The 22,789-nt window shown below is 31.1% G+C and overlaps 1 protein-coding gene across 1 annotated transcript in view; it reads right to left on the minus strand.

The window, feature by feature from the left end:
• Positions 1–18,496, minus strand: part of LOC124354718 (SHC-transforming protein 1) — a 31,279-nt gene extending 12,783 nt beyond the window's left edge. The window contains exons 1-7 of the mRNA XM_046805375.1: positions 18,304–18,496; positions 14,817–14,941; positions 12,221–12,291; positions 9,874–9,934; positions 5,797–5,970; positions 4,404–4,564; positions 2,319–2,479 (exon numbers count right to left, since the gene is read on the minus strand). Coding sequence (XP_046661331.1) covers positions 2,319–2,479; positions 4,404–4,564; positions 5,797–5,970; positions 9,874–9,934; positions 12,221–12,291; positions 14,817–14,936 — 748 coding nt within the window. The 5' untranslated portion in view covers positions 14,937–14,941; positions 18,304–18,496. The remainder of the gene's footprint in view (positions 1–2,318; positions 2,480–4,403; positions 4,565–5,796; positions 5,971–9,873; positions 9,935–12,220; positions 12,292–14,816; positions 14,942–18,303) is intronic.
• Between the last annotated feature and the right edge of the window lie 4,293 nt (positions 18,497–22,789).

The raw sequence follows: 22,789 nt of genomic DNA on the forward strand, positions 1-22,789 counted from the left end.
TGTATGAGCTCCAATATGACTCATCTACAATGAATCTTTGGTGCAGTGGCTTTATAAGCAACAAAATAATTTCTTATTACTTTGGAAAAGGAAAAGTCCTTTTATTTTTTCTGAAAATAACATAAAACTGGAAGTTTTTATTGTATTATGTTGAAAGACTATGTTTTTTTGGTATTAATGAGCAGTCTATTATCAGCAAGATAAAGTATCAGCTTATTTATGTTTGTATCTGTGGAAAACACTTGTTACTGGTTTTGGTGAATGGGAAGTGTAAGCTTGACCATTGGTCTCCGTGAAGCCCGGACGTGACTTCCTTAGAGTTTTCATTCTACAACATGTAAAGAATGAATAGAAATAATTCAAGATGTAAATATGTCCAGTGATAGATCATGTCTAATGTGGACCATAACTGTGTACATATTAGCAAGGACATTGGAAAAGATTAAATACATTTAGATATATGGCAAGTTAGAAATATTCTGATAGTTTGTGAGAGTATTCTCTTTGCCAAGACTTTACATCAGCTTGTTGTGTTTAGTTTGAAATTAAAAATACTGTTGTTTGCTTGCAATACTTGTGGTAGAAAACACATGGTCAGCTAAGCGTCATTTTATGATACAAAACGGAAGAGAATAAAATTGTGTTGTATGCGGTGATAACGTCAGTATTTCGTGGAAGTTGAGAAACCTCTTATTTTTGTTAAACATGTAAAATGAAACTCGATTTAGACTCTAAACTGTTTTAAAAATACTATATGGAAAAAGGAAATTTCAGTATATATTCTGTGTTTTGTTCTTAAAAAAGAATATACAATGCAACAATCAGAACTAAAAAAATATACAATGTAAGTAACTGCATACAATTTTTGTTATTTTGTAGTATATTATTCAGAGTTTCTTAGTATCATAATAAAAAAAACAAATGGATTGGAAAGAGATAATGCAATAAATTTAAGTTTCAACTACACCAACCTCAAAAGAAAGAATGAACACACAAATCCTTTATTTATTTTCAAAATTTTGATGATACTTTGTATCAAAATTTTGTAATTTCCAAATAATATTTTTACAACACTTTTTTGAAGTAGTGGCTTTAGACTCTAACAATATCTCCAGCCAAAAGAGCAATAAAACCAAAATTTGCTATTTTTTACAGTATCATGCATGTAACCATTTAAAAAAATTTATTTATATTGTTGGCTACAAACATAATTAAATCTCTTGACATAATGTTTAAGTCTTCACATAGTATATTACAAGAAGGGCCTATTAAACAATATTAAACTATTTTAAAATTATTTAAAATGAACTGTAATTATTGCTTACTTCACAGATCTTGTTCAAATTAATATTAAATTACAGTTGTAGCTATCCAATCCCAGTAAAGATAACCATAGAACACTGATAAAACCACAAATGCAGGAAGTGATAAGAGGAAAGTACTGAGAGCAGGAAATAGTTCAGCTTTTAGAAGGATATGATAAGGGCCTTCTATGATTCATAACTCACTTAAGAAAAAATACCACTTCTGATTAATTTCAAACATTTATTTATTCAAATGAAATTTATATTGAAAAAGTGCAGTGTTTTTTCTAAACAAAACAACATTCCTTACACTGAAAAATAATTATGTATTGGAGTATTATATAATAACATAGTAATGCTGAAACAACAATATAACCAGACTATTCTTTATCTATTAGATTATTGTCTATATATTTGTATTAAAACAATATTCGTCTCGTCTAAACGCATAATGGACAATAATAAAAGTTTTAATTATTGTAGAATTACAAAGTGATGAAAATTAATTTATTAAACAATTTTTAATGAGGTGGTTAATATAGGGTGTTTATTAAAGATTGGTGATATTTTAAGTTTAAAAAAAGGAAAAAAATTAATTTTAATAATGTGTATTTGTATTCTAAATAATCAGTTTTATAGATCTTAACTTGTGATAGATCAATGCGTATGAAAGTTGTTTTGTCATTTCAATATCTAGTAGTTATGTTTCATCAGAAAATTATATAAAATCTTGTAGCCTATTTAAGTGTATAAGCCTGGTGTGGAGTTTTGAAATTTGAAGAGCCGATTCACAGGAATAGATGCAAAGATAAAAATATACTAAAATATGATTTCATCACTAGTGACTGTTGAAAGTGAAAAACCTTTAACAGAGGAATGAAGTAAAGATTGTTATGGAGGCCAGTGACACAGGGCTAATATGCTGGGATGGTAAAGTAAGAAAAAGTGAACTCAAATGAGCCATGAGCCAAGGTTAATTTGTCTTAGTGGTTTAATTGGACATAACATACTAACCTCTAGGTTGAACCTGATTAGGTTTCGTCTTGTCCACACTATTAGACTGTGCGATGGATGTGGCATTGGGAAGGGGTGGTACAGGGGGTGGTCCCACATCTGGTGGTACCTTGCCCGGAAGATCATTGTAATACTCTCTGTCGTCTGCTCTTACTGTGGACCTGCAATTACAACCCTTGTCTTAAGTACAGATCAAGGAAAAAAGCACAGGAAATTCACCATATCCTTACACATGTAAAATGTAATTTTTTGCTGAATCGTGACAAAATTAGTACAAAATGTGGAAGTAAACATGTTCATGTAATTTATTAATATGCTGACTCATATTTCTTTAACCCTTTCTCATCTATTTATAGGTGGCTGCTCTAAGTTACACACTAATCCATTTTCAGCCTAAAAAGCAATGATTTTAAATAGTCATATAATTTGTTAGGTTGCAGATATATATATTTTATGATATATTTATTATGATTATTTATATATAATAATTATTATTATTAGTAGATTTGTTAAATGAGCTAAATTTATCAAATGAAATATCTAGGGTTTAGTCAAATTAAAAAATACCTATAACACGTCATAAAAATGTCTTTCTTTTACAAGAAACGATCACAAATTTAAAAAATTGAGATTTTTTTTATCTGTACACTCCACAGACATTGCAACAATAATAAACTAAAACTCTTAAAAACCGAGTAAAAATTAGTTTAGAAAACTGAATTTCCATAAAAAAAGGTAAACAAAAATGATTTGTCAAAAATGTATAAAATCAAATTCCTGTTTTAAATTGGTTTGTTTTTGCATGTAAAATATTCTTCCATGTTAGATGTAAGAAAATGATAGTATAATGTAAGGTATGGAAATAAAGTGGTTTTGACCAACTATAGATATCTGCATTTAGAAAAACAAAAAAGACTATTACAATACTTCAGCTATAACTGAAACATACACAAAGCATACATTGATAGAAGACATATATATTTACACTTAATGAACTTTAATATAACTCACAAATGACCAAAAATAACAACAATAACTGCCACTGCCACAGACAACACAAACAAGCAATCAGTACAGGCAATGTTGTTCTGATTGTTAGTAACAGAGTACAGCAATAATTGTGTGCTTGGAACCTGACTTATTACCATTATTACAGCAATACAACGGGCAGTATTGGGCTCAGCCATTGATTGATACAGCCAAAGTTGGCCTGTCGTACTATGCTCTTTGTTTTACACTTTATCAAGTAATGGCACTTTATACTCCCTATTTGATAGATCGACCCAACTAATTTGTATTCTTGAGAAATTGAAATACAGATTTTCACATATAAAAAATATTCTGGACGGTTCAGATAATCCAACATTGTGGTTCCTAGACTTTGGATGAACACTACAGCCCATGTAAACACATGTCTTCGATCAAAAACTCTGCTCTAACTTTACAAACTTGCTTTATATTATGTATATTAACTTTCAGTTTAGTGTGTAAACGTGTGACATTTTTCAAATTACAATTATTCAAACAACAATGTATTTGTGTTTTTTATATGGAATAAACATATCACAGTGTTGTGTTACACTGTGTTGTTATATATTATGTGCGAGAGCACTGTTCGGACAGTTACAATGAAACAGAATTATGTGAAAATCAAAGCTGCCTGGAGCATTTCTGGTTCTTTTGGATATCACTTATCACAACTGGTAAGTTATTAGGATTTTATATTTACTCTTATAAAAATGTCTTTGCCAAAAATAAGGGCTACAGTATGGACAATCTCTTTGATTACCTACATGTAAGAACGTAGTACCTTCTAATATGTGGTGGTTTTATAGCAAAATAAACCAAAATAGAACCAACTAAACCAAAATCGAGTTTTGCCAGCTTAGAGGGTACATAATGGGAATCTTTTGCAGCAACAGTGAACATGTTAACTTGTTTAAAATAAATACTAAAAAACTGCTAAAATTTGGTTGCTTGAGTTTCAGAAAAATTATGACCAATTCAAGGTTTAATAATAACAAAACAATTACAGTCTATCTTTATAATGGATTTGATTAATTAGATTTTAAAATTATGACTCACGGGACAGATGGCAGAGTGAGAAACTGTTTGAACCGCAGCTCAAATGCCTGTCCAATGGTAGTGATAACATCCTGGGCAAGGCCACCACCACACTCCAGTACATAGCAGGCTCGCCAGTCGTTCAGATCCTTGGCCACATAAGCAACAAAGTCCAGGGTGTCCTGTGGAGTACTAGTTATTATAACATCCTTTAGCAGTTAGGTCAAATATTTTAAATCTCCTATTAAATTAGGTAAATCAACAGTACTGACTGCAGGGAGTTATGCATCACATAAGATGTTTTTTTCTCTCCCATTGGAAAAACATGTTCCTATAGTTTTATATGTACCATACTCATACATATTTAATTTCACTTTCCAAAAACTACACTAACACTGCTATTGAAATGCACAAAAACACAGATATTTTTAGATTCAACTAGAGACATATAATTCCCTGTGTATGGCTACTATAATCATGTTAAATATGGTAGGACACAAACCCAGTAAAATTAGGCTGGCCATTAAACACACAAATTCTAAGTAATTTTAGTTGCCTTATTATCCAACTGGATTTTGGTTAAATGTGTGATAACGTTAACTTTTTTTAATTTTTGTATGTTTCTCATTGTTTGTTGTGAAATTTGCATATCCTTTAATTGTTATGTTATGAGCTTAATATTTCATTTAACTGAAGAATCCTGTTATCAAATAAACTTTTCCATATTTTGAAAGAGTTCCAGTTAAATTCAGCCCTAAGTTGGTAGCCTTAAATTAAAAGCTTCAGATAACTGTTGATGGATGATGAAGTCCCTGGATGCCAAATGTTAATGTTCCGTCTCAAATGTAAATAAATCTATGTTCCACATTGGTAGTGTTAAAATTATGGGGTTAAATTATAAATAAAGAAGTTCAGTTCATCACTCAGGCCCAAGGTTGTAATATCAGTTTAATGAATAGGTCACTAGGTTTCCTTTACTACAAAACACTTACTGGGCTTGGCCATAATTAAAATTTTATTTTTTAAATAAAAAAAAATTAAAAGTGTTATTTCATATAAAAGTGTTTTTAATCAAAGGCACATTCATATTAGAGCACTCACCTCTAACATATTGTTGGTTATTCCAATCTACATTAATATTCAACCCTCCTGATGAATGTTATTCACATTAACGAGAATTCCTGGTTTACTTTAAATCACTATTTCTGCCTTCCTTGAAAAATCAAATTAAAATACCATGAGCACTAAATTACACACTTTATTTATACATTTAAAACACTTGTTTATTTACAAATCAGTTTACTTCACATCAAGATCTTACTTATAATACTTATAAAAGTGATAAACGTCTAAACAAATTGCACAATCTAACAATTCCTTGTATAACTGCCACTACAAGACTCACAGTACTCACCACGTCTCCACCAGAGGCAAAGGATATCCGAGGCATGTCATGGGTAGCTATAACTTGCCCAGAGTCTAGTGCACGCAGGGACAGGCTTGTGCTGGAGACATTCAGTTTCACGTTGGTACCTGCGTGATCCATCAGTGGCTGCTCGCCAATACTGCGGCTCACCCGTTTATCCACCTAGTCACAAATAAACCTATATCACATTACTGTAACGGCTGTATGCTGTTTCAGGCTTTAATAAGGAAGTAGCTTAATACACATTTTTAAATAAGAAAATCACTTTCGGCACCATAATTCTAATTACAAGTTTATTAAGTTAAGAAATATATTAGAATGAAATATATCAGTACATACAAGACATGATTAAATCACATGACACACTGGGACAAAAAAATCTGACATGACGTACTTTTCACTTGTGATTGTTTTACTTCAGTACACTGTAGTTCAATACACTTCAAACTTACAGGAACCTTTATAAAGTGTGTCAATTAAAATTTAAGTATAAAAAAACTAAATTTTGTTAAACTATCAATACATAGTACTCTAGTTTCAACTGTACATTGTATTGTAATTATTTGCCTTAATAACAGTAAAGAATAATAGGGAGAATCAGATTAACCTGTATATTGTAAATAGTCCATTTGCAAAGTGAAGTTATAAACAATAAATTTAATTTGGACAGAACAGGAGTAGATAATTGAATGATTTAAATAAAGAATAGGAACATACAATCTTTTTCATACCACTCCCTTAAAGAGTTCATGAAACAAAATAAAGTGTCAGTTCAAAATGTTAGAGACAAATTTTTGATATAAAATAGTGTTCTAAGGCTTCAAGATTGAAGATAATTTATTTTTCTTCAGACATACTAAATATACAACTGACATTGTTACTATACCAATCACAAGCTAAAATTTTGAAACTTGGGTGAAGTTTCTGTCAGGTTTTACACCGGGAACATACAGAAACCAATAACGAGTTTCTGCATCTGGGTGGCACTCAAAACCTCTTTTTAAATCCCGGGTTTATTCCCGGTTGAAAATTTCTGATTCTCTAGTCTATTTATTTAACCCTTATGCCGAGAGCAACAATGACGGTTTGTCGTTACCAGCTGTATTTGCAAGAAATGTCACAAATCTGTGAGTTTTTATCTCTGTGTCTTTAAATTAAATGTGTCAACATAACATCGTGTATACCTAATAACTTTCCTTTCTGTGATGTTTGGAAAATACATGTATCCAAAACAAAGATTACAAATAAAAACCAACACAGCACTACCTTGGGACAGACTTCAGTCCAGCATTGCGGGTCAGAGGTCTACGGTGGACGACCGTTCAGTACAAGACAATGATTTCGCCGATACACGAGGTCAGTCCACCTGATATTTCGTCAAACACTTCATCTGAACTCTACTTAATTAATTTTAATTTATCCTTTGGGGGGAGGGGGGGGCAAGCCTAAGAATACCGCACTACTTCAAATTCAGGGAAATTAATATATTTAAAATTACACGTCATAACCTCTACCTTCTCCATTTTAATAATAGAAATAAATAAATAAACAGAAAGTAAATAAATGTTTTAGCAATCGGTAATTTTGCGTACAGCCGAATATACTTATTTTTAGATTCGTATTCAGCATCCTCAAATCAGTTGTTGTAATATACTTCTGTTGATATTGCAATCGAATGAAAAGAACGGTGGTATAAAGTATCAGAAACTATCCATCCCTATTAAAATTTCCAGGGACATAATAAAAATTCACGCATAACCACAGGAGTCCCAAAATTCATGCATAATGCACACTTTTTCAGATTCTCATCATTGGTGGTAGCCCTGGTTAGTCTCGCGAAAGTATCGTGGCTCTGAACATATCTCACTGATGGCCAATACAAGAATGCATCAGAAAGTTACTTCTGTAGTTGCACCCAGAATACGAGCATATTTAATGTTATCAAGTACTAGCTCATAAATATTTTGTGTTGACCTTTAAGACAATGCCAGAATAGAATCATGAAAACACAACTACAAAGTAAATAAACCAATGAAAGGCTGTGGTTCCTCACAACGTGTTTGTTAGATTATAGTCATATACTACATCACATACATCAGGAATTGTCATGACATAAGGCTCCTTATACACATTGGACTATTTGGTTTGAACAGTTCGAATCGTCAGACCCGTCTATAGATTGGTGACAACATTAAGTTGCGTTTAAACTGGCAAGTAAAGTTTTAAAGGAACTTCCACAACTACAGTCGCATAATGTGAACAAGATAAGCAATTTTACTCACGAAAACTGTCACAAGTACTAGCTACAGTTGTATTGCTGTTTGTTCCAGAAGTCAATAAAAAGCCTGTTCACATATGGCGGTGATGTCTTGGTAATGTTTATAATTAAAATTTTAATAGTTGACACTGCTCTCCAATTCCTTTTTACAACTGTCCAACACAGATTGCGGCAGCACTCGCGAGTTTCTTGCACCCGTTTAGACTACCGATTTTTATAGTTTGACACAAAATTGCGCAATTTTTTGACAATGTAAACGTAGTTCAATTGAGGTTTGGATGTGACCGTGATATCAAAATATAACATTACATTCTTTGTTTTAACCTCTGTAATCTGATGACCAATCATGATGTGTTTGTGAGAAGCAATCTTTCATAGACCAACTGAGGCCTCGGCCGTGATACGATCGGTAAGCAGTGGGCGGTGAGCGCTGGATCAAGTGGCAACTTAAATTTTAGTGTTTGTATTGTACATATGGGGAACACTTGACACTAGTCGTGACAGACAGGGCGGTACCATATGATGTTGCTTATTCGTCGCAAATTCTAGACATTAAATATTTCTCCTGCTGCTTAGCTCATTCTGCCATTGCCGTTCATCATGTTGAACGCAAGCATGGAGGCAACCCTCAGATGGAGCTTACGAACATATGTCGATCTTCATTCACAATCTATGTCAGGTAAAATACAATGTTTTGAGATTAATTAGTTATCGATTCAAGGAGCTGTCTAATTATCTTGATTTTATAAGTTTTATAAGAGACGGAAAAATTGCTTTTGAAATTTTTCGTCGGGTGGCTACCCTAAGCATGTTCAGTGCAAGTTATGCAGTAATATTTGGTAAGAGCTCTTCGATAGCACCCTTAAATATCTACCTGTGTCACAAATATAGACTAACTCTGGGAAACAATACATCGCTTATATTTGACAGTTTAATTTTTTTTATCTCATATTTAACATGTTAGGTATTTAAGACATTACAATGTAGGAGTACACCACATCATGTCTCTTAACAGGCTTCATTAGGGTTGTATGCCAAATTCAAATCTATTGGTCATTACATTCTCAAGATGTCCTCCACTCATACACAAACAGACTATCATACAAAAAAGAAGTTGACACAAAAATTATGCATCATACAACTTTAGTAGAAATGAATTATCTAACAAAATTTAAAGTCCACATATGAAATCTTTCTAGGCATATCTTGTTGTTACATGATACATTCATGTTTTTGTATACTAAATTGGTTTTCATATAAGTGTGCAAATAATAAAAGCCTACTCATCAAGTTACTATAAAATGACATTGTATGTGTTGGGATCTTTTGGCTACATGACTTAATATGTCACATGTTTGAATCTCTTGTGAGTGTTTAAAGTTTGTTTACAAATTTATTTATTTTGCTATTTTTGTCATTGCCATCATGGTTACCCATAAAGCAATGTGAAAATATTCAGTAAAGCTCAGCTAAATCCCATGAAATGACAAGCACCATCATTGAACTCAGTGTTCTTCATAAAGAAATGAAGTCTCATGCACAATGTAAAGTTTATTATAGGTCAGTTTGTTTTCAAAATATCAATGGACAGACAACAGACAGAAATTAAATCTTCCATCACTAGTTCTTCGCTAAAGCTCAGCCAATTAAATTTTACTAAATAAACAGTTAAGTTAGATAAAGAATATATAATAACTATGAGCTGATCATAAATTAGCCTCACTGATTAAGTATATATTTTTAAGAACAGCATATTCAACACTCAATGAAACACTGAAACAACATACCTTACGTTTCTTGTCTACAGTTTTGAGACTGGCTGCCTCACAAACTCTGTTGATACATTCCCTAGAAAACAGATAATAATAAATAAAAACAAAGCCATAAAACACATTGTAAAAGAAAAATTATACCCAAGGTATTATGTTTTTAGAGTTACCAAAGGTCTTTGAAACTACTTTATTACTGGAGGAAATCTGTTATGTAGGAGGACTGTACAGAAAAAAACATTTGGGTCCATATATTACTTTTCAAACAAGACGAAATTAGGTTACATTCTGGATAACCTTGTACAAAACTTAATTTCAAATCTGTAATGTTTAATAAAACATATAAATATATACACACACAACTGAACTAAACTGCTATTTATAAACTAAACTGCTGTTTTATACTCACAATATTCAAAAAATAAAATATCAGTTAAGGGGAACACAAGAATTTGAGTGTATATAGTTAGTTAAATTTGTCATTTGCCTTCTCAGTAAAATATCCAGCAATTTATCCAGTAAGATTAAATGGTGATGACATCATTCTGTAATGAATTTAACCCTTTTAGCCCCGGCGTCCGATATATTGGACAGAGGTGGTCTAGCTAAAATGCCGAACGTCCGATATACAGGACGTCCCGAGAATTTAATGTAGCTGGCTAATATATTATTAATAATATTTTATATATAATATTATATTATACATGACTTGTGTCGATGCTCGTGTAAGCTCTATGACAATAAACGTATTCTTATTCTTAATAATATGTCCAAATGCCATCAGTTTCGGTATAGTGGTCGGTGAAGAAACGGGCTACATGCAAAAACAATAAACCTTTCAATTGGCACTGTATTTCGTCGTCGTTGAGCATAGTTTATTTGTCAATGTCAGCCGTCAGACGACCTCAGTTGCATTTGTTGTTGTATGCTGAGTTATAACCTCAATTAGTTTGCGTAATTGAAAGCGGTTATTTTTCGTGTGATTTATTATATTATTAGTTAAAACATGAGTAAACGTTGTAGAGATCTCTGTTTGTCTAAGATGTAAGAAAGGTGTCCATGCTGTCTGTATTAGGCAACACAAATGTTAGGTCACGCAAAATAGTTGTTTATATAAAATGTATATTGTAAATATTATATTATTTCTTTTACTTTTTTGAATAATTAAACAAGTTTTAGTGTTACAAACAATTACAATTGTTACAATAATTAATTTGTGTTATTTTACAATTGTTATTATTTCAAAAGTGCAAAAACAAGTATACATATCTGTATACTTTTACTGACATGTATGTGGAAATATATGAAGAAGTGCTTATGCAGCAATACAATGAATTGGATATAATCTCCTGTATTTATCAAGGAAAGTTATTCAAATTTTGTGTGTGTAATAAGAAATATGTGTACAACAAAATTGTTTCATTTTTCAGGGGCTACAATTTTTTTTCTGCCCTTTATGTGTGTCCAAACTATACAAAAATAAAAAATTTTGATATGTATACATACGCTAAAAAAACAAGTCATTCTGTAAAAGTACTTTTTAACCAATACATCAAAAAGTACACTTATTTGTGAACAATTTAAAACAAAAACCTCAAAATTATCTTTAAAATAAGAAAACTAGATGTATTTTCCCTCAATTCTGCACTACAGTCCCTTATTGCCCTGGGCTTTCTGGCAAGTCCATGGAAAAATGGCTGGGGTTAAAAAAGTTAACTTCATTAACGTACAATAACTGTTAGTTCACTAATAACCCTTGTATTAAAATATCTGTTCCAAACAATTGAGCGCCCATGACCACCAATTACGTCATGAGGTAGCAGATCAATTACGGCTCACACTGTCCCTCATATGTCCCTTTCATATGTTTAGTAAATGATTTGAGTAATGAAAAGTTTGACCCAGAATCATTTCTTGTGAAAAGATATTTAGAATAGTTTGGACTAAGTAAATACCAATAGCTGAATAGGAATTATGTAAGTCCAAGGTTTTAAGAATTAATCCCTAAAGAACAGGAAAGAGAGGATATTGCCAAGGGCGAGAGTAATTATTGAAAACCTGATCCTTTGCTCTTATAAAATTATATATTTTTAAACCCATTCACAACCGCCTGTTATTAAGAAATATCTTTCTCCTCTCATATGAGCAAGATCTCTTATTTGTAATTAATTTTCTGTATTTGAAATTTTTTATTTTTCTAGACGTCAAATAAAAAAAGTCCTACACAACTGGCTTTAACAAGAATTAGTACTCAAAATAAACTTCTAAAATTTATGTTTTTTTAATTAAACAGTAATCATACACTATTTTAATTTGATAATAACAAAAACAAATTCTATCAATTTTTGGAAAACTTAGTACTTACTTTGCAACTTGGAATCTTGTGTCAAAATCGAGACTTTTCATTGAAGTATTGACTTCAAGACATCCAATATACTGAAAGTACAAAAAATTACACTAAAATATAAAAATATATCTTAAAAAATATATAAATTAATGTTTTAAATTAAGCTTTTCAAACAACACAAGTATTTTATAGTAAAGTATTTTCTTTCAATTTTATGTACAATAATATTTTTGTAGCAGATAAATAATTTGTCAATATAAATTTGCCACAAATATAAAGGAAATTCCACCTACATTGTTACAACACAAATGACTAAAAATCTAAGAATTATGGTTAAACAGTTAATTATTAACAAATGTTTAAGTATTAATAATGTTAAATTATATTAGACAAGTGTAAATATTTAAAACCTACAACATTAGTGTTTAACAAGTACTGTTATCATTGATCAAAGTTATAAGCTAAGAACGTAAACAGTTTTATAAAGTAGGCTAATTCAAGGTGCTACGTCTTGTGAAGTGAAAATTAAAACACTGTGTGATGAAATGTCAAAGTTAAGAAGTTTTATAGGAACATATTTCTGTTTTTGTTTGCTCTTAAGTATGAACAATAAGAATTGAAGCTCCAAAATGGTTTACAGGCTCCAAAATTGATAAAAAATGTATTACATGGATTAAATAAGATAATATAAGGATGGAGAACACCAAACTACATGTTGTGTAACTCGTTTTTCTGAGGTTGATTGCAAAATTTCAAGTCTATACGTCAGTTCATTCTGAGATGTCTTGCAGAAAGACAGACAGGCACAGAAAAGAAATGTTTACATTCCTCTGGCAGACAAAAGAGAAATTTGATCATTCCACTGACTGAGAGACTTAAATGGAGCTCAGCCAAATCCTATAATAATAATATTAATATAATAATGAATCTTAATTGTAAATAGTACTTTTGTAGGTTCAGACACAGTCAATACTTAAAGTATAAGAGTAATATAATATATGAATAAAAGTAATGCATCATATAAAATTGGGTTTAGTCAAAAACTCATTGACAGTATAAAAAATATACTATTGATGGACATGCACAATCATGGAAATTCTTGTATATGTAGAAATGGAGTTTCATGCAATATTTAACCCTTTGAGTGCCAAGTATTTATTGAGTGGGTATACTGAAAAGTGCCAGGTATTTTTCTAGTGGGTGTACCTAAAAGTGCCAGCCCTTTTTCAGGCATTTTGCAAGGTTTTAGTAAAAAATTCACAGTTCGATTATTTAATAAGGTATCAACATGATTCTTTTTTTATTTTTCTCTGAAAACTCTGTTTAATTAACATAAAATAATAAAGTTACCATAACACTAAATTTAGGAATACCAAAAATGGACTTACCTAAAAAAAATTCAAAAATATTTTTTAATTTCATTTTTCAACCAAATTATTATGACCAAAAAAATTCATATCCAATTGTCTGTAAATCTTGAAAAATTTATATTATTATCTTCAATAATAAGTAAGTTATACAACTTTTAAAAAACTATTGTCACATTGTTTCTGGTAGCTATGGCAACCAAAAATGTTTATATTGTGAGTTTCATAATTTAAAGTTTGATCGGAAGTGTACTATAACAATTTATTTTGAAAAGAATGATTCTTCACAAACATTTCAATATATTATTTAAAAATATTAAAGGTTACAATTTTTAGTGACTTTTTCCCGAAAGTCCGGTAAAATCGGACGTCGGCACTTTTCGGCCAACTTTTGTCGTCCGGTAAAATCGGACGTTGGCACTCAAAGAGTTAAGCTCTAAAAATAATATCTTTCTCAAGATATCTTGCCAATAGTTAGGCTGCGTGTGTTACTATGTTACATGTTAAAAAATGTCATATGATTGTTCTCAGTCTTCTTTTAGAGATTTATTTTGTAATTTTTTTACCACAATGGTTACACATAAGATCAATGTAAAAAATGTTCACTAATGCTCAGCTAAATCCCGTGGAATGACAAGCCCCATTATCAAATGCTATGTTGTTTGCACTAAAATGAAGCTTCATGCAAAATTTTAAGTCTATAGCTCAGTTCATTCTTGAGGTATACAAACAGTAGGACAGAGATAAAATTTGTATAACCCTTTAATTGATAAGCTCTTTTATTAGACACAAATTCCAAAACAACTTGCAGATTGAATGTGCATATGTAAACAGATAACAATTGGTTTTTGATGAATCTGATTCGAGATATTCTATAAACAAACTTATTAACATTCCAACTGAATTTCATATGTGCTTAAGGCAGGTCATAACCTACAAGATTTTTCTTAATAGTGTAAGCAGTATTTAATTAAACAGTTAGTGAATAGAACAGACTTTGGAATTTGGTAAGAACATATAACGTAACAAGTAATATAATGTTTAAGTCTTATTGTAGAAATCTAACTCTGTATTATGACAAGCCATTATGTTATGTACTTGGAGCATATAAACACATCTAATATTTAGGTATGACAGGATACATTTAAAAATTTTTGTATGCCTCTTTTTACAGTCCACAGCTTCTAGTGGGCTTACAAAACAACAATTTCATAAAGTTTCTTATCAAGAGGTTTTAAAGATTTTACCCGCACTGCATAAGTAACTCCTTTCTTGCCTATCAGTTGGTCTGGATGCAGCCAACCTCTTGCTGGTTTGCTCATAAAATTTCCAATATTTCCAGAAGCTTCAGGTAAAGGCCGTGGCATTTTTACTGTAAAAAAAATCAGACATTAACATGTAATTTGTAGGAGCAAACTTATTAGAATACATTTTTTATATGAACTTTATCAAATTACTTAAATAGATTTCCATTAAATAGTATCCTAAATCTCACTTCACTTGTAAACACAGATTACTCCTTCATTGGCCATACAGGCAGGTATATGTACCTGCTAAAAGCTGCTTAACTGCAGTACAAGATACGTATTGACAGTGAAACCTGAATTAATTATAAGATGTGTCCACCGCAATTAAACTGAGCAAACACAAGATTAAAAACAATAAGCCTAATACAAAAATATAACTGTGTTCGGTACTTTTGTTGTATTTGGAGGTCACTATTTTTGGAACAATTATTGTTCTTACTGGGTACCTAAAAAACTGCATTATTAGAAATGTTGGATGTTTGGCAAAAGGGAAGTAATGTTGGATAGGTTAATAACAAATATTGTATACAGGGACAGAGTGGCCTTCTTCTCGCTGACTTCACTTCTTTTTGGAGGCAAAAAACAAGAACCGATTGTCATAATGACATGTAATTTTCACAGCAAGTAAAATAAAATCTGTTCTTTCTAATTATGTAGTTTTCTTAAGGCCCGGTAAAAATATTTTCCAAAGTTATTACAGTAAATTGTCATCAAGAATATTTCACAAGATATCATAAGCATTCTAGGATTCAGTAATTGTTTACCCCTGTGCCATCAGTCCTTCACCCCTCCCCCCCAAATTCCTGCCCACTCCTTCCCATCAGGGTGTAAGCTGGAATGAACATTTTCTTAGCATAAATGCTACAAGCTCTTCAGACTTTTCAGCAAAAATATTTGTCCTGTAGCACTTAGTAGTGCCATAGCATTAGTGCTCAGTGAAAATTCCAATAATATTTTGAAAAAAACAGTATAAAGTTCTCTAATAACTTAGCTCCCAGAAGCAATATTTACATTAATAAAATATATATTATAAAACAATATATAAATATAATATATACAATATATTATTATAATATAAATAAAATAAATAATATATTTAAAAAATAAGTCCTCTTAATAAAACAATAAAATTAAATGGTATAGTGATTTTTTATTTTTTATATCATCAGTTTACCTTTAGAGAACTAATTAGGCCATAACTTCAGAACCAACCTCAGCAAATCTGTTGCCTTATTTTGTTTTGGTCAATACCAATGTTTAAACCTCATTGAAATGAATTCTTGTCTATTAACTTTTGATTCTAAGATGTACATATTCTAAGATGATAAGTACATGATTTTATAATTTTTTAATTATATGAATAAAAGTTGATATCAAGCATCCATTTTAACCTTTATTCTTAACTAGTGATATCATTACCAACTGTAGTTATTTAGTTTATGTAGTAGAAGGCTAGTGACATCGACAAGAAAAATGGCAATGAATATGCAGATATTGGCTCAAAATGTTTTTATAAACACTAAGCAATGTTCTAAATAGTTACAAGAAAATTACCTTGCTCCTTTAAATCCGAATTGTCCAGTTTTTTATTAAAAAGATGAAAACTAGAATTAAAGGTGGAAATCAAATAGTGTTTCGCTGCAAGAAAAGTAAGAACGTGACGTTTCTAAAGCGATCTTGAGAAGACTTGTTTTGAGCATTCTAAATTTGGTATTATGAATATAATGACAAATTGTGTACTATTTTAGTTTAAATCAAACAAACTATTACTTTTTTATTAATGAATGTACTTTTGACGGCATCAGTACCTGCAGAACTACCATTTCAGATTAGCTGAAGTAAATAAATGCTACGATGCTCAAATGTTTAAATAAAGCTTAGTTATTTTATGTAATTTGAAACAAATACATTTATTTTACATATAAAAGTATAGCTTTACTATTCAATTCAAATTAACTTTATTCAAGACTCATACAATGTACACATAGTATAGTATAAATACAGAATAGCGTCAACCATTATATTACAAAATCTATTTAGTTACTACATAAACCATTAAATAAAGAAGTTTGCCTCAAAATGTTATGTAAATGACAACACTGATTTTACAATTTGGCTACTATATCATTTTAAAAGCCTAAACCTTAATTCAGTTCGACATTATTGCTCAAAATTAGTTCAAAGTAAAATCGTGTTTGGAAATAAATTCATAGTTAAAATCATGTGTTTCGTTATTGACTAATGGTGGCAAGAACAGTGATGTATGTGTCTTTGTTTCACAAGCAGTCAGGTTTATCCTTGAAAATACATAGAGTAAGTAAATGTTATATTTTGTTGTAATTATGGTATTTATTTACAATACCGTGACCATGAAAAATGGACTTTTTTTCATGGGTTGGGCATTTATAGCCAAGTGTTATTATCACAGGTGCATATAAACTGGGGGGGAAAGTATATCATTGTATTATATTGATGCCTTTCGGGCATTATTGCATTAAAGATGGAAAATAACCGACAAAATTTTGTCGAACAACACTTGGAGGGTTAAGGATCAGGGGCATCACGTGATCTGGGATTCGACTTTTGCAAGCTCGAGTTAATTTTTTTTCTAAAAGAGCAAGCAGTGCGCAGCGGGCAGGCATCGTTGACAGGATTAACGTCATCATTTCAGTAAAATTGCCAGAGGTACTGTCAAAAACAGAGTTTTCAGAGGATTTCAAAAAATCGTAACTCCTTTGATTTTCGTTGCCGACGAATTTTTTCTTCACTATTGTTTTCAGGAAAAATTGTAGTTTTCAGGAAAAAAAAAATGAACATACCTTTCCATGGTCACGATTTTGTAAATTGATACCGTAATTATATATTATATTATAATTTATATTTATAATTAATATTTGTACATTAATTTCTAAAATTAAAAACTAGCAATCCCATATTGATCTTTGAAATGTATTTTGTTCTGATATTTTGCTTTCAGTCTTTTGGATGGTCATGAATGTCGATGATTCAAATCATTTGATAATCATAATGGATTGTGTTGGTGGCAGCTTATTATACTGCAGCCAATATAGTTTGTAGGTGTCCAAAAATTCATTGTGGAAATAAGTGTTGCTTATTGCTACAGAAAATTGTTAAAAGTGGTTGTTATATAGTTATAGGTAAGGTAGCTAAGGTAAATATGATCAAAAAATGTATTTGAAGCTCCTTTAATATAGGTTAAACTGACTAGGTATAATACTATTAAAATATTGAGTCTTGCTGTGTCTTCATGAAGCAGCCAACAAAACTAGTTTAAAAATGTAATAGTTTGAAACTTAATTAAACATTCCAATTTTTTCATATAACTCTTATTATCAGAAATAAATTATATGATGACATAAAAGTTAATGAACATTAATGACAACATGGTGTTTCATACACTGCTTACATTTGGAATTTTACCGTCGTTATCCAAGTTGTTAAAGTCTTGAAGAATTACGGTTTATTGTTAAATTTCAACATAAAATACAAACAATATAAATTAAATAAAAGAAACAAATTATTTTAATGACTCACTAGCCCTGACATTTACGTCGCCACTTGTCATCACTACAATCACCTGCATCTACTGCAGCTACAGGCTGTAATGCTTGCCCGTAATACAAATTTAGGAATGCATATTTTTCTTGTTAATTTTATATAAAGAGTTATGAAGTATAATATTATAATCTATGTATTGTTGTGTAACACCTTCCATCCAAGCTAGATTTTAACATTGATTCTAGAGTGTATTTTTTACTTTATTACTTTATAAGTGGCTGTATACAATAACTACAAGTAATGATAATATCTAAAAGGAGTCTCTTGTTACTTTTCTTTTGTACTCTATGTGTACAATAAAAGGACACTCTAACATATTTTAAAACAATATTATATTTCCTCAAACAAATTAATACCACTTTTTTTACCATTAAATTGACATTTAATTTAATTTAAGTTTATTCTTCAATAGGGCTTATGTAGCCTAACACAAAACTGGCAACAAGACATTTGAGTTTTAGTTTTAAGTTTTTCTATGTAAAATGATTTACATGTCAATATTTATTGTATTTTGGGGAAATAAATATATTCTACTTCTACTTCTACAATATTTTCAGTAAATATTTATTTTTGAGTTTGTTGGCAATGGGCCCTTAAAGTCAATGTTCAACCTTTCAAATGGAGCAGTTGATTTTATTAACGCTGTTTCTTGGGGTTTATAAAATCTAGGCTTTATTTCTACGCAGATAGGACATGTAGCAGTCATATTCTTTATTTCGTTCAAAGAATAAGGCAGATTCCAACTTCTTACCCAGTGAGCCATCCTAGTAATCACAGGATGACAAAGTTGAGCATGGAGTTGATACAGTTAGTTGATGCCTGTTGATCCGCAAACTCTGGACAGTATCAGCTATCTCATTTTGTGTATCAGGTCTGTACACAATGTCGAATTTATAGAATGCAAGTTCTAAGCGCCATCTAAGTGCCTTCTCATTTTTAATTTGACTAGAGTGACTATTATGAAACATGAACGAGACATATTTCTGGTCAGTGATGAGTCGGAAGTGTCAACCAACCAGAAAGTGTCGCCACTTTTTCAAAGCTTCAACGATACGCATAAGCTTCTTTTTCTACTGCAGAGTATCTTAGTTCACTTGACGTCAAGGTTCTTGAAAAAAAAAAAAATGCTACTAGACGTTCATTCTGTAAAAGACTTGCGCACTGGAATGCTCAGATGCATCCATTTCAACTTCAAACAAAATACTTTCATCCATAGCAGAAATGGCTGATTTCATTATTTCAAGTTTCAAGTTTTTGAAATTTGAGGCAGCCTGAGATGAAACTGGAAATGTTTTAGTTTGTATTAAACTTCGAACTTTGTCTGAATAGTGCGGTATCCAATTAGAATAATGTAATAGCATACCAATAGTTCTTAACGAAGCTGTGTCTGTAGGCAGTGGTAGATTTTCTGGTGGTTTTATTCTGTCCTGACCAGGTCTAATAGTACTGTTATTTATCTCATAGCCTAATAGTTTTATTAACTGGAGAGAATAGCTGCTTTTCTTATCATTTATGGTAAGCCCAAGTTTCTTGACAGCAGCAAGGAACTTATTTAGGTTAATATCATATTCATGTTGATCCTTACCACACACTGTAATGTCATCCAAATATGCAAAGGTTCCATAATGATTGATTGTATAATGCCATCAATCACGCTCTGGAAACAAGCTACACCATATGTTACCCCAAATGGAATTCTGGTAAGTTTATAAAGCGTACCGCCAGCTTCAAAAGCAGTGTATTTCTTTTCATGACCTCGTATGGAAATTTGATGATAAGCACTAGACAAATCGATGGTGCTAAAAACAAAATATTTCGTCACTTGAGAAACAACATGCTCTATGCTAGGTAGAGGATAAGCATCTAGTAGAGTAAAGCGGTTGATAGTTTGAGAATAGTCTGTCGTAATTCGCCTTTTATGATTTTCATTAGTAGTAATAAGAGTTTGAGCTCGCCATGGCGATCTTCGTTTACTCCATCTGCTAATATCTTTTCAACTTTATTCTGAATGAATATTATATATTATATTGTATTGAGTATTGTACTGAATGTCTTCGAGACAGTAGCAATCGGTCGTACATTTTCAGTTAGGTTACTGAATAAAGAAGGGGGTTCAACTCGAGCATAAGCCAGAAAACAGACAATAAGTGGAAATTTACTTCCACCAAAATTCAGTTGCATTTGAGAATGATGTTTCAGTACAGTAAATCATGACCCACTCTCATGATCAGCACAAAGATCTTTTAATACTTTTAATACTACAATTTTTGCTTTTGTATATGAATGCTCAAGGGGTTTTAAATTTACAATACAGTAGCCAAGAATTTGAGAACGAAATAAAGTAGATGCAATTGAAACCTTGCCAGATCCAGGGAAAAGTCTTATTTTACTCCGACAAACAAACGAATCACTTAAAAAAACTCTCTGAGCTTCCAGTAATGCCTCCGCTTCGTACTTGTAATGGTTGCTTTACTTACAGCATGTTTTAAGCATGAAGGAAAATCTGATGTAATAGTAGAAACAACATTTGAACTGGTTGTAACAGCATTAGAAGTTTTAACGTTACTTTTAAGTTCTTAACCTACAGACCTTAGAGTAATGTCCCGATTTAGAACAAATGTTACATATAGCGTCCTTAGCAGGACACTCATGCGCAGATGCCAACTGTATCCACAAAAGTAGCATTTAGCAGAAGGGGCAGCCCGAAGCTATAAGTGTTTATTGTCAGGAGGAACATTTATGGGTATAGTAGCATTGAAAACAACATCAACATTAGAATAAAAGCTGATTGATTATGATCTGCTTCTAATGCAAGAGCCTGATTAAAAGCTTTTTCCAGAGCTAAAGTATTATTTTCTAAGAGCCGTTGTTGAATTGTTGAAAACAAAAGTCCACTTAGAAAAACATCTCGAATAAAGTTATTTTTGTGATCTTCAGTAGTAACTGCCAAAACTTTACAGTCTTTGCTCAGCATACTATATACTATTCAGAATGTCAACTGCTGCTTAGTATATTGTGAACATAGATATGAATTCAAAAACTGGTTCCACTTCAACCAATATTTGAATTCATTAATGTAACGATGAATTTATATAACTAGTTTATCCTCGGATGTAACGATTTCTTCCTTTGATGAGAATCTATTAACAAATGTCTTAAATGTTCTTAACCAGTATTTCCAAAGTTTAGAAAGAGGGTGAACTTGGGTCAGTATCAAACTCGTCAGGTCGTAAAACCCGATCTATGTCAATTACAATTAGAATAAAACATGAAACATACTATTTAACATTCAAATTATATGAGATGATTAAATTGAAATAGAAAATAAAACCAGTTAGTAAAGTAACAGAATAAAGGGTTTTAATCATCTTAAAACAATCCATACAAAATTAATACAGTTGAACAATATAGAATAACAAAATAAGTTTTGACAAAACACATGTTATGTAAACATATGATAGTTTCTATAAAATTAATTATTCACCACACTTTACGTCATCTGAAAGCCATAGGTTTTGTGATGTTGCCTGACGATTGAATCTTTGATTCCTCGCAAAAATAAAACTAATATTGGGAAATGTGTTGTATTAAATATTTCAATGTGTTAAACATGAGTCGTTCTGAAGTCAAGCTTCAAAAACACTAAAAGTTACATTGAACACGTTATCTTATTAGCGTAAATATTGAATAATTAAGACGAATGAAACAAGGTCTGTCCCTATATACTTCCAAGGAAATTTCCCACTATACTTAAAAATCTCTTTATAAACTCTTAACAATCTACAATTCCCGATAGAGTAGTAAAGACGGGATTCACCCAAATAGACATCTCCCTTAGTGCACGCACATCTGCAACAATAAGCTACAACTCAACTCAAAATGTTCTTAAATATCAAAATATTAAGAACTGCTGTTTGGAAGAAACTCCCACCTATAAATGGAAAGTAAATTCCTTTTATACAAAATTATTTTGGAGTCTGATGGACATGTAAGCATTCAGTTACAGGGAACAACTACAACATCAAACAATGGCCATCATCCAACGCATCCAATCTCAAGTTTTGAGAATTATTTTACTAGCTTCTTGGTATATTTCAAATGGAGTGATTCATAGACACTAAAAATCCTTTCGTAAGGGACGAAATTTACGGAATAAATGAAAAATATTTGTTAAAGCTACAAAAATCCTTAATAACCACTTAGCTGTGGTTTGTTGGACAAAAGTACTCATACATATAGATTGAAAAGAGCGGTAATCGACTTCATAAATTTATGTTACCGCTTCAGTAGTATGTTTTAATTTTAATTTACTTTTAATATAAGTTTCAACCACT

Source organism: Homalodisca vitripennis, chromosome 2 (genome assembly GCF_021130785.1).
Source record: "Homalodisca vitripennis isolate AUS2020 chromosome 2, UT_GWSS_2.1, whole genome shotgun sequence".
Lineage (NCBI taxonomy): Eukaryota > Metazoa > Arthropoda > Insecta > Hemiptera > Cicadellidae > Homalodisca > Homalodisca vitripennis.